This window comes from Hydractinia symbiolongicarpus, chromosome 5 (assembly GCF_029227915.1).
Source record: "Hydractinia symbiolongicarpus strain clone_291-10 chromosome 5, HSymV2.1, whole genome shotgun sequence".
Lineage (NCBI taxonomy): Eukaryota > Metazoa > Cnidaria > Hydrozoa > Anthoathecata > Hydractiniidae > Hydractinia > Hydractinia symbiolongicarpus.
Window position 1 is genome coordinate 17,282,854 of NC_079879.1, and position 13,632 is coordinate 17,296,485.

The 13,632-nt window shown below is 33.3% G+C and overlaps 1 protein-coding gene across 1 annotated transcript in view; it reads left to right on the forward strand.

Annotated features, from left to right (window-relative positions):
• LOC130645022 (putative cytochrome P450 120) overlaps positions 1-11,471 on the forward strand; it is a 36,258-nt gene extending 24,787 nt beyond the window's left edge. The window contains exons 7-12 of the mRNA XM_057450861.1: positions 2,621-2,676; positions 2,971-3,115; positions 3,196-3,306; positions 3,502-3,629; positions 10,781-10,868; positions 11,172-11,471. Coding sequence (XP_057306844.1) covers positions 2,621-2,676; positions 2,971-3,115; positions 3,196-3,306; positions 3,502-3,629; positions 10,781-10,868; positions 11,172-11,303 — 660 coding nt within the window. The 3' untranslated portion in view covers positions 11,304-11,471. The remainder of the gene's footprint in view (positions 1-2,620; positions 2,677-2,970; positions 3,116-3,195; positions 3,307-3,501; positions 3,630-10,780; positions 10,869-11,171) is intronic.
• Positions 11,472-13,632: the final 2,161 nt, after the last annotated feature.

Genomic DNA, 13,632 nt, shown 5'->3' on the forward strand with positions numbered 1-13,632 from the left:
AGAAAATTTAACATATTAGACATGCATTTTCGGCAACATTAAAAAAAAATGAACACATCCACTTTGCCTGTCACAGCCTAAGTGGATTTCTCCACGGGCCTTATTGACTAGTCTCTATAATAAAAGCCGTCGTCTGTCTGTCTCTGCGCGGACCCCCCGCTGAGTTAGAAAATGATGTTACGGAAACACGAATATCAAATGCGATATATTTTTATCCACTTTGTTGCGACGGGTAAATATGAAGGACGGGCGAACCCGTGGATTTTTTTCACGGGCAACGACTAGTATTTAATAATTGTTAACACAAAACAAAATAGATAAGTTACGTCATTAATTATAAAAACCGAAATAATTTCACCAAAATCATAGATCTTGATCATCTAACACCACGGCACAACCAGAAGAATATTTCTGTCCTTTATAATGCACAGAACTTCCTTCCATAAAGGTCTTAGAAAGTCACATTTTTGTAAAATTAATTCTTTCAAATATTGCGGCATAGTATCAGCAAACACTTCTTTTACGCCTGACAATAGTTCCAAATTGTCCGAGGAGAAGTAAAACTCCTTTTTGTAGTTTAAATACATTTGATGATGTGTAGACATTGACTTACATACATTGACACGGTTTTTTGATGACATAATGCAGTTTTTAAAATAGCTATGCTAAGATTCAAATGTGGTGCACTATTTTTTCTATAATTTTTGACACAGCAGGGATTACAGAGATGGGTTGATAATTGTGAAAATTAATTTTAGTTCCGCTCTTGTATACAGGAATAATCTTTGCTGTTTTCTATTTGGATGGAATCTGGCCACTGGGTAATGATAAATTGATTATATGCGTCAACGGTGCAGCTAAGACGTACAGTCTTTTGAAATAAAGCTAGGAATTTGATTGATACCAACAGCCTTCTTCCGTTTTAAGGACTTCATGAGTTTTACTACAGTCTCAGTAGATACTTTTTGTAAGTTGAAACGTTAAGTAGTGCGATTTTTTATTGTGAAGTGACATGTCCAGGCAAAGTTACGCAACAACATCGATCTTTTTAGCGAGTTAACAATAGATGAGAAAGTGACTAAACCACTAAAGCACGAGATTCTTTTTTGGATCTGCTTTTTTTTTATTTTCGATATCGTAAAACCTCTAATTTAGTGCGCCCTCTAATTAGTGCGGATGGCATATGTTTCGAAAATTGAACAATTTTCTCCCCTATTTATTAATGCGGACAAGTTTTAAAGAATTTTCGATTCTCCTCTAATTTAGTGCGCATTGGAAAATTGAAATTAACAAATTTTCGTCTAACAGTTCAGTCACCCCTTTTTTATCATGCTAGCATCATTACATAATAAAGCTCCAAATAACAGGATCGTCCTCGTTATCATCGCCTTCTAAATGTTTGTTGGCTTTTTCCATACAACTTTCGTAAAATTTACCGTTGCGGACCTTTGATGTGTCGCTAGTTGTGATGCCACAAACAAGACTCGAAATATCAGTTGATCCCTGGTCCATTTTACGTTTAATATTGCCAGTTACCCACGGACATGGTTTTCGATGCAAGATTAAATTAGTTGAATTATAAACTTTATTCCAGTCACATGCATCTAAATTCATCTTGTTCATAGTTTCTTATATTACGGCATTCAATAGTTTTATGTTTATATTTTACATCTAATTCAACTGTGGAAAGACGTTTCAGCATTTTGACAATGATAATGAATGATGGTAGGCTTTGAATGTTGCAAAAAACGATTTGTGATATTATAAAAATTAAATGCATTGACAAACTGTGGTCAGATCAGGATCGCAACAACATTATTGACGGGGCAAATTCTGTTTGCGTGCCACACAGATTGACCACTGCGAAGCGATCATTGCCAGTGGATGAAACAGATTACATGCCGGTTACTAGCGATGGTGTAGACAGTGCAGAGGAAATTGATTTTAATTTAGAAGGTGTTGTTTTCTGATGATTTTATACCACATAACAGTTAGACTTTTTTTATTTTACTTTTAGCTTTTTTCTCTCACCTAAAAACAAGAATCCAATTAACCCTCCTTTTATCCCATTTTTGAGCAAAAAAAATCCTAAAGATTCTAAATAGAAAATGACCCCTGGTTTTACAGCCTTTACAGAGAAAAGATAGCCCACAGTGAAAAGATAGTCTGATACCAGGTTGAGGTGCGGATTAAAACCGCAAACATAATGGCAGACCACACAGTAAATTTAATATGGTACGACGAAGCCTTTCTCATCGTTTGGTATTTTCAAGGAATCCTGCTATACTTGCTATAGGTTACCTCCTGCAACGAAGCAATGTTTTTTTAATATATTTATCACTTTTACACCACTTAGGGGCTTTATAAAATGAATTGAAAAATAAAAAAATAAAACTTGCATGCGTAAATCGTGGTTGCCAAATTAACCTTTTGACACCTGTAAAAACATCGTCAGACTGCAGGAATAGGTTTTATGGAATATGTTTGTCTTGGATTAATTAAAATCAATATCGTATTTATTTATTTGCTTTTATCCTAACAATTCTAAAAAATTTTGATCACAAGAACGTTATGCCTCGTAACATCGGTCAATATAACTGAATTTACTTACTGTCTGTAGGAGTACCTGATCCAACTGATTATAAAGAAACTTGAAAGTAACAACAATAAAGGAAGGTAGATTTATTTGCTGTTTCTTGCGTTAAATTAGTAGCTAGCCTAAAAAGCATATTTAAACACAATTTTTGTGTGCTTGAGGAAACCGAGTGCAATAAAAAAACTCCCTGACACGGGTGCTATGAGAAAACAGTGTGACCATCAACAGTGTAACATGGGATATTTACCCAACTTCTCAACTATGCTATATAAGTCTGCTTGCTTCACTCACAAATACGTGTTAAACAAATATTGTCATTGAAAGAGCTGGCGGGCTAATATTCAGAAAAATAATGTTTTAAATATTTTTTGTAGATTTCTTCAGTGTGTAAGCGAAGCAAATTTCGAAAGCAGTCACGATGCTGCGACACATGTCCTGCTATTCATATCAGCTATCATACCTAAGGCATTTAGTTCCCTTTTAACTTCATTCGTTCTGGAAACAGCTGGCGATTTCAAGGTGTATAAATGTTTTTAGATGTTTGCAATTTTTTTTAACTAATCGTTAAATATTTAATTTATTACCTTTCCTTTTTATAGGAAGAGTTGAGAGAGCGGTCTTTATCGAGTGACAAGTTTTTAGATGATGTATTGTTGGAGGTTCAACGTTTGTGGCCGCCGTTATATGGTGGCATGAGAGTTTCCAAAGAGGTAACGAATTGCGATGTCTTCCTTTCCAGAGGGAAAGTTATCATTAAAATCAACATAAAAAATTGTCCACCTTATTTTCGAGTTTCAGATATTACAAAGATTGTTTAGAAGTTTAAAGAGAGATTTTTCTTTTTTTTATATATATTTTTCATATAGAGCTGATTTTATAGTTATGTTCCTTAAAATGTTTTATAGGAAGTGATAATAGATGGATTTAAGATTCCTAAGAACTTTAGCATTGCCTACATTATACGATTTGGAAACAGAGACCACGATATATTTCACCAAGCTGATCAATTTATTCCTGAACGATGGCAGGAAGAGTAAGATTCCCAAATTTATATTTTATTTTTTGTTTTCATTTAGTTCGTTTTTTAAATTGAAAGTTTAAAATATTACTGTGGCGCCTATCTGCCTGCAAAAAAATTAAAATTAAATAGTGATATCAATTAACTGTGCATTTACTACATCATTTACTCAGTACGAATTATTTGCGGATATTGATCACTGAGCAAAACCTATCTGCGCAAATTTATCACTTAGCAAAACGTACCTGAGCAAGGTTTTGCTACGTGATCAATTTGCACAGTTAGCTTTTTCTAAGTGATCAGTTCGCACAGATAGGTTTTCCTTAGTGCTCAATTTACACAGTTAACGTTTTCTAAGTGATTAATTTGTGCAGATAAGTTTTGCTAAGTGATCAATTTGCAAAGACACGTTTTTCTAAGTAATCAATTCATAGAGATAAGTTTTTCTTAGTGATCAATATGCACAGTTAGCTTTTCTTAAGTGATCAGTTCGCACAGATAGGTTTTCCTTAGTGCTCAATTTACACAGTTAACTTTTCTAAGTGATTAATTTGTACAGATAAGTTTTGCTAAGTGATCAATTTGTAATCAATTTGTAAGCTAAGTAATCAATTCATAGAGATAAGTTTTTCTTAGTGATCAATATGCACAGTTAGTTTTTCTTAAGTGATCAGTTTGCACAGATAGGTTTTCCTTTGTGCTCAATTTGCACAGTTAACGTTTTCTAAGTGATTAATATGTGCAGATAAGTTTTGCTAAGTGATGAATTTGCGCAGATAGATTTTGCTAAGCAATCAATTTTTCATGGTGACCACGGTCCTGGATATTCCTGGAAAAATCCACTTGTCTTGGAAGTTCCTGGAAAATAAAGATGTCCTGGAATTGTCTTGGAAAGTAATCATGTTAAGAAAAATGTTTGCAAGTAGTAGTTAATAGGTAGATGTTTCTTAAACCTTTTTATTCTACATCATTGAGCATCATTTTTATTATTTTTCATGGGCTTCCCATGAAAAAAAATAAAATGTCATAACGATCGTTAAGACTCTAAGGTTCTTAGAGATCGATTTGTTATCTTTTAGGAAGCTTCTAGAACTACATTATGTTAGCTTTGCTTATTGAGAAAAGAAAAATATTTTTTTATTTTTTTTTTATTTTAGTCCAAACATTTCTCAGAAAATTAATATTCAAATTTTGTTGATATAAATGAAAGATCCCAGAAATGAAGTTTGCATTGTGTAGCCACCTACTGTGACGTTTTGTTGCATAATATGTTTATTCTAAACCAATCAATATGGTCAAATAAGTTTGTTTACAAGACCTAAACTAAAAATATTGTAGTGGGCACATTAGTGAAAAATTCACATATCTAGGTAAGTTAAAGTTAGTCCAGCTAATAATAATAATAATAATAATAAATATTTAAAGTGGCTAGCCCAGAAAATCACAAAAACCTATAGTTAGTGGATTGTTTCCACTGGGGGCCACTAGAACAAAAAAGAAACAAAAAAATGATAAACCTTAGACTGCCTCAGCTCAATCAAACATAGTAACATTTATAATCTGTGAAAATTGAAAAGAAAAAGAATAAAAAACAAAAATTAAAAAATTCAAAAGTGATCTCCATTAGAATTTGCCAAATACATTAGAGATGGAAGTCTTAAACGAAAGCAGACTTCCATCACAGGTCACTTGGTCTGGAAGATTATTCCACACTTTTGCAGCTCTAAATGGGAAGGCTTTTTTGCCAAATTCCGTGTTGACCAAGGGAAGTGTGAACCTGTTTTTTGAAGCTCCTCTTGTTTGATGATTATGACAGTTTTTTGTCAAAAGGAATTTTGAGCGCATGTAATCAGGAGCAATGTGATTCATGGCTTTGAAAACTAATATGGCATCGTTTTTGATGAGTAAATTATTCATTGAATATTCCCTCTCTTTCCCAAGAAAGGTACGGACACATTTTAATCGTTTTTCTAGTTTTCCCAATCTACCTTGGGTGGCACAAGCCCATGCCGAGGAGCAGTAGTTGAAATATGGCATGACAAGTGCATTAATTAAAAGTTTTTTGGTGTGAGGTGTTAAACAGGATGCAATGGTTCTAATTTTAGAATATTTAATTAGTATTTTTCTATTTATGTCATTAATGTGCTTTTCCCATTGCATTTTTTGATCAAATGTTACCCCAAGATATTTAACTTTTTCGCTCCTCTTCAAAGGAATACCCATATAGTTGATAGTTTTGTTCTCAACTTTTTTTAACTGGCTGTGGTTGCCGAAAAAGATTGTTTCAGTTTTGTCCGTATTAATAGTCATTTTGTTATTATTCAGCCAGAGGTCGACTTGCGAAAGTTCTAACTCGACCTGGGAGACAAGGGTATCCAAGTTTTTATGAGACGAAATAATTATTGTATCATCCGCATATAGATGGTGGTAGTTTGAATTGATGACAGATTTTAAGTCATCAATATACAAAAGAAAGAGCAGGGGCCCCAACACAGATCCCTGCGGCACCCCAAAAGCGTCTTCATGAAGCAGATCTGATCCTGTGTCGTTTACAAGAGTCAGCTGCATTCGGTCCGTTAAGTAGGACTCGAACCAGTCAAAGGCAGCATCTCTGATGCCAAAACACCATAGTTTTTTTAACAAAATTTTATGATCAACAGTGTCAAAAGCTTTTTTAAGGTCAATGAGCACAGCACAAACAAAGTTATGTTGGTCGAGCTCAGTAAGAATAAAATCAGAGACATCGACTACTGCAGTTTCTGTGGAAAAGAGTTTTCGAAATCCGGACTGTCTGTCATTCAGGAAGTTGTGCTCAGAAATAAAATGAGACATTTGCTCATGCACTAACTTTTCAAAAATTTTCATAGGAATTGGCAAAATGGAGATAGGCCGATAATTAGTAGGATCTGTTTTATTGCCACTTTTAAAAATAGGCGAGACCCTTTTAGTCTTCCAACATTTAGGTACATAACCAGTAAATAAAGATTTGTTGAAAAGACTTGATAAATAAATACTTAAAACTGACGAACCTGCTTTTAGCAGTCGTGAACCAATTCCGTCCAAGCCTGTAGCTTTATTAAGTTTTAGTGATCTAATTATTTTTTCGACACTTTTGGTCTCAATACGAGCCCACCGAAAATCGTGTCCGCTAACAGGTGGATTAACATTAGTAGTGTCAGAAGAAAATTTAGAGGCTAGTTTGGCACCAACACTGACAAAAAATGAATTGAATGTGTTGGAAATTTCTTTTGGGTGAGAAGTTTCTGTACCATCGTTTTGGACTACTCGTTTTATCGAGGTAGTATTGCCTGACTTATCAGGAACCAGTTTTTTTAGGGTTTTCCAAAGTTGTTTTGGCCGTTTTTGAGAGTCCTGCAAAACGTCATTATAGTACTCGTTTTTGAGTCGATTTTTGAGACCTATTACCTGGTTCCTTTTTTGTTTGAAAGCTTCCCAGTCTATGATGGATTTTGTTTTTGATGCTTTCCGATTCAAGAAGTCTCTTTCTTTGATGGCTATTATTAATTCATCAGTGACCCATGCCTCAACACGGCCAGAAAATCTATGTGTTTTGAAAGGGGCATGTTTGTCAGCCACTGTTTTAACATTTTTATTCAGTTTCTCACATGCTTTATCAAGGTCATCATAATTATTAAAATATGACCAGTCTAAATTCCTGAGGTCCTTCAGAAAAGCCTCTTCAGTGAAGTTCTTGTAGCTACGAACCTTGCATGTTTTAGGTTCAAATTTTGGCCTTTTGAATTTTCTGATCACATAAACTAAATTGTGATCACTGATGCCTAAATCCATGACACCAGTTTTAGAAATACAAGAACTGTTAGAAAGTATCAAGTCTATAAGAGTGCTACTATTTTCAGTAACACGAGTTGGCTCCGTAATATGTTGTTTTAGGAAAAGAGTGGAGCATAATTCCTTTATTTTGGAGGAAAGAGCATATTTTGAAAGCATGTTACAGTTAAAATCTCCCAAGATAAAAACTTCTTTCTCTTCTGGGAGCTTGTTAAAACACTGTTTAAAATGAGTACACAGGTTTTCGGTACTCTGCAAATCACTACCTCCAGGTGGCCTGTAAACCCCACACACGTAAATAGGTTTAGTTTTTTTCAGGCACACTTTCACCCATAGTGATTCAACATTTTCGAAGTAAAGGTGTTTCAAAAGGTGGCTATCCAAGTTTTCATTAACAAAAATTAGAACACCCCCACCTCGTCTATTCCGATCATTCCTATAACAAACATAGCCATCAATTTTAACGTCATTGTCAGTGATGGTGTCATCAATTTTGGTTTCACAGATGGAGAATACATCAAGTTTTGTTTGATGTAGCAGAAGTTTAACATAGTCTAGTTTGGATGACAGACCATTAATGTTGAGATGGGCCATTTTTAAGCCCTTCCCATTTCTGATTGCCTCAAAATCAAAGTTTTCATCAATAGTAATATTGATGTTGTCCGGAATTTCGTCACCAAATGACTCCTCATTAGCAAAGGGCAAATTACGAGAAAGACAGGGACTGCAAACGAAAAACAGTTTATCTTCAGGAGTCTTCATAAATTGTTGATATTTTTTATCAGAAATACGCTCACATTTTTTATGAGCCCATAATCCACACTTGTCACAAGAAAGTGCTTTGTGTGTTTTTGCCACAGGTTTTAAGCATGAAGAACAGGGATACTTAACAGGACCTGGGTTGAGGCAGATGTCCCCTGACAAGAGGATTAAAAAATAGAAATACTTGTGCCTGCTTGGCTTAAGTTTTGATAAAGCCATTAATTTTAATTGGAGAGTGAGCTGGCTTTCAGAAACTCTATTGCAGGCATCAAGTGAAGAGATAGAAAAGAAACTCCTATCTAGTCGACTCATTTCGTTGTTGTTGGGTGAGCTACTTTTGAACGAAGGTTTTGTATTGCTCAAAAATACAACGAACACAAAAATCAGTTTTAGCGTAAATGTGGGGTTTCCTACCTGAGTAAAGTTATTTTTAAGTCGTAGAGAGATCATTCTACGGTTATGTGCTCTTCCAAAACTATGTTTGAAGGATCTGAGGCAAGCCCATTTCCTTACGATGTTACACAGAAGGAGCAGTAGGAACCCACAACACAGCAAAGCTACCATATTAGATGATAGATGGATAAAAAACTGACTGGGATAAAAACAATTTATTAACAAAAACAATAATTTAAAAAACTTACAAAACAACAAATTAAAGAAATGAAAAGATATAAATGAAGTAAAGAAGGCAGTACAGTATATAATAAATCAAAAAGGACTTAGCTGTCAAAGCAGGAGCTCTTCAAGCTTTAGTCTTCTTTTTTCTTTCTTCGACTTAGCGCGCCAAGACCGGAGCGTTTTAGATACGTCCGACCTCAACGAGAGCTAAGCACGGAATGAACGAGAGCTAAGCACGGAATTTGCAGCAGTGTTGTAATCATTGTTGTTTATATACTTAAAATTCACGCATATTTAAAAAATGAAGAAGCTATAACACTTCACTCATTTCTAAGAATAAATCGGCTACAATTCCCAGAACAAACATGTCTATTTTTGACTTTACTTAATCAAGGTAAAACTACTGAAAGAAATCTATTATAAGGTGGCTTCTTTTGTGTGAAAAATAACTGATTCTCTCAGTGTTTTTATTTTTCAAATTGTCATCCTTGAGGGGGTCACATGATCTTTTATATCCCCATGAACTGTTGAAGAGGCTTCATACACTCTGAAGGCACTGGTACTTCTCCTTTATCCTCTTTGCATTCTCACTCTAAGTCACTTCGGCATTGATCACTACTTCTCTGTCTAAGACTAAATCTTATGATCGGATTCTAGCATGAAATCAAATATATTTTTCAAATAGGAAAATGACTTACCTCATTCGGAAATATTTGGGCAAACTTTAAGGCCTGCACACCAGGGATTCACAGAATCTGATCCGCAGGTCACGAGTGTGAAAGGGTTAATTTAAAACGAGGTTTGTAAAATGCTGTATTATATTTGGCTTCTGTTGGTAGCACAATATTTCTAGGTTGCATTGCATTCATCTTAAAAAATTGCTTGTTTCTCTAAAGGTTTTATTAGGCCTGTGATTTTTAAGGTTAGCAATTTATCTCGGAATTGTCCTGGAATATAAAACAATTTTGTCCTGCAAAATCCTGGAATGTTCTGGAATTTACCTTTTAACTTTCTGTGGTCACCATGTTTTTGCAGATTTTGTAGGTTTGGTCAAGTGATCAATTTGCAAAGATACGATTTGCTGAGTGAATAATTGGCACAGATAGATTTTGCTAAGTGATTAATTTGTGCAGATAGGTTTTGTCAAGTGATCAATTTGCGCAGATAGGTTATGCTAAGTCGTCAATTTGAACACTAAGCGTTTTCTATGTGAAGATTTTGCACAGATATGGTTAACTAAGTGCTTAATCAATTTTCACTGTTAGCGTTTTCTAAGTTATCAATTTGTGCAGATAGGTTTTGCTGAGTGACTTTGCAAAATTAAGTTTTGCTAAGTGCTCAATTTGCCCCGTTAACGTTTTCTTTGTGAACATTTTGCACAGATAGGTTTTACTAAGTGATTAATTGTTGCAGATAAGTTTTGTTAAGTGCTCAAATTTCGGAGATTTTGTTAAGTGATCAACAAATAGATTTTGCAAAGTTATCAATTTTTGGAGATAGGTTTTGTTAAGTAATCAATTTGCAAAGATATGTTTTGCTAATTAATCAATTTATAAACATGGGTTTTGCGGAAGTGTTCAATTCGCACAGTTAGCTTTTTCTAAGTGATCAGTTTGCAGATAAGTTTTCCTTAGTGCTCAATTTGCACAGTTTTCTATGGGATCACTTTGTGCAGGTAAGTTTTGTTAAGTGATTAATTTGTGCAATAGGTTTTGCTTAGTGATGAATTCTTGCAGCTATGTTTTGTTAAGTGATCAATTTGTGGAGATAGTTTCGTTAAGTGATCAATTTGCACAGATAATTTGTGCTGAGTAATCGATGTATTTATGTCTGCTCACATACATAATTATCTTATGTTACTGTTGAGGTGGATCGAAAGTTTTTTGTTTGCCCGCCGTAAATAATAGTTCGTGCAAAAATTATTTATGTTTCTGGCTCTTTGCTTCTTGTTTGCATTAATTATTTTATTATTTCAGGGAAAAAACGAAAAAAAATTTGGTATGGACGTTTGGGGCTGGCACTCGAAGTTGCGTTGGAGTTCATTTTATCGAAAGTATATTGAAAGTAAGTACGCTTAAACTATTTTAAACAGTTTGAAACAACTTGGGCTAAAAAACCTCGATATTAGGTTTGACAGAGATACAGAGGCTTTTTTTACCGGCCCCCATTTACAGCAACATATGTATGTTGATGGAAATGCCCTGTATAAAAGTTTGAATAATAATAATAATAATAATAATAATTATAATTATAATTATAATAATAATAATAAGGCGCTGTATCAAAAGAATTTGAAATTACTAATGGCTTTGAATAACTTCCTTTAGTTGCACAAAATTTTACTTCATCAACGTTTATTTCTTTTAGCACGTGTCGTCCTATTTGTTAAAAAATTTTGACTGGAGTATTGTCGGTGGAGATGAACATGTCTACAAAACTTTGCCAGTGGCACGACCGAAAGAAGCTTTGCAGGTATCTTTTACCTCCAAAGAAAGGTGAGGAATTGTCCAAGACAATAAAATTCGGAGAAAACTGTGTTTTCCTGGATTTGTGCTACTCATGAAAAGTCAGCTGAAAATTTTTGTCCGCTCGATGTATCCACCTTATTATACCTTTTCTCATCCTTTATGTATAGAATATTCGATTCACTGAAATGTGAATTGCGTAGTAGTTGCGTTTTTCTTTTCTTTTTTGTCAATAAATGGTTTAAACGAGAGGCGAACATAAAATTATTATGCCAGAAAATAAATTTTAAGCTAGAGAAAAAAAATTATAGATTTCCAAATCCTAAAATCTACTAAGATAACTACTTTGATAACAAATAAATAAATATATTTTATAACTAAGTATCTATATATCGTTCTAACATTATTTTACAGAATTTTCATAGCTCTATGGAGTAAAAATAAGTAGGTTTTATATGTACTGACCAGTACACTTTAAAAATAAGGTCTTTGACTTAGATAACTAAAAATATCTTACGTACTATAGTAGTAACAGCATTTTATAACATTCGTTTAAACTTCTTTGAACTTAAAAAATATCTGTAATGACCAACAACAATTTTTTTCTCATGTTTAAAGTCTCTTTTTCACAACAAACAACGAACTTCGAACGATAAAGTTTGTTATGATGAGATGGCGCCAAATTTAAATAAATATACAGACCGGAAACATTGAACAACAAATCGAACGCGCAATATGGTGGCTTCATCTTTATTAACGAATGTATCTTTACTTTCTTTATCTCTACTCACATATAAATTTGTTAAGTACGTTCAGTAGCTAGTTATATTCACATTTTTCACATGTTGTTCAACATTTTTTGCTATTGTGATCTTTAACTTTTTTTGATTTATTATTTTGAGCGTATTGACCTGTGACCTTCACAATAAGGAGAAATATATTCCATTGTTTTTTAATTTAGCCACCTGTTTAAATGTGTAAAAGTACTTAATTATAAATAATTTAGCACTCACGAAGATGTAAACAAAACTTGTATTTTAGCAGACTTATATATTTTGGGTCTAGTGTGTGTAGTCGTTTTGCAAAATTTTAGGTGAAATTTTTCCGTTTTTATGCGAATATGTTTAATATCAAAAAAATGTTAGTCTTTGTTTTTAGACTTATTTTTTATGATGGCTGTAACATGTAAATTCATTTATTATGGAGCAGACCAAGCCAGTCAAAATCAACACTGTTATCATGAACTTTTATTCAGCAGCCGTGCGGAGTTATTTTTAATTTTTTTAAAGGCCTTATTGGTGTTAAATTTCACAGGGGCGAGATTTTTGCAAAAATTACCATCGAGTTAATTTATACCCGTGAATCTATTCAAGCTGCCCAAAAAATTTGAATACGCCAAAAATTTAGTTTTAGCAATTTTTTCTAACGTAAAAGAAATTCGGTTCTGTATTTTTGTTTGTTTGTTTCGTTTGTTTTTTTTGCTGTATATTTTTTCATATATTTATATATTTTGAATATGTTTATATTTTCTACCATATCCTTAACAGCCGTACGTTTCATTTCATCGGGATTATTAAAATGACATTTTGTGCTTAAAAATTAAATGTAGCTTATTTTTAAAGATTTTTTATACGCTGTCAAGCTTTTATTGTATTTTATAAATTTTTGCTGCATGAGCGCAGCAGGAAGAGCACATATTAGTGCGGGAGTTTGTACTTTTGTGGAAACTTCTTAAACCGTACATTTCGAACATGTTTTTTTAAAACAAAACATTGCTGTTGTTTTTAATGAGATAATGTGGGATCATTTCAATTTATTTTATTTATTTTACACTGTAGCTATTTATCTTTTGTATGCTAAACTAGTAACTTGTCTTTTTATTACATTTGAAAATACTACTTTAATGAAACAAATTTTCGCAATGGTAATGCGTCCTTCCGTCACGAAAATGATGACGAAAATATTTAATATTTTCGAACAAAAATAAAATTTCTCCGATGTCCTAATTCAATATATCACACTTAATCTTCGGGGACACGGAAACAATTTGTCATGCCATTGAAACAAAAATACGATATTTTGCAAGCCCATGATAATATTTCGGTGTGCCCCCGCCTCCCTTATTAAATTACTAGAATTTGCAACATTTTTTCATAAAAATGTTTGTTGCTGAAACAAAAAAAAAATCAAATCGATTTTATTTTTTGTTTGTTTCAACAACAGGATTTTCATGTTTCGAAAGTAGAAACATATTTCGAAAGTAAAAGCCTCTCGTGTACATTTTTGTTTTTAACCAATAAAATTCGTTTATACAAATCAAAACAAACCAAAACATTTTATAACAAAGCATCAAAAGCAAGATG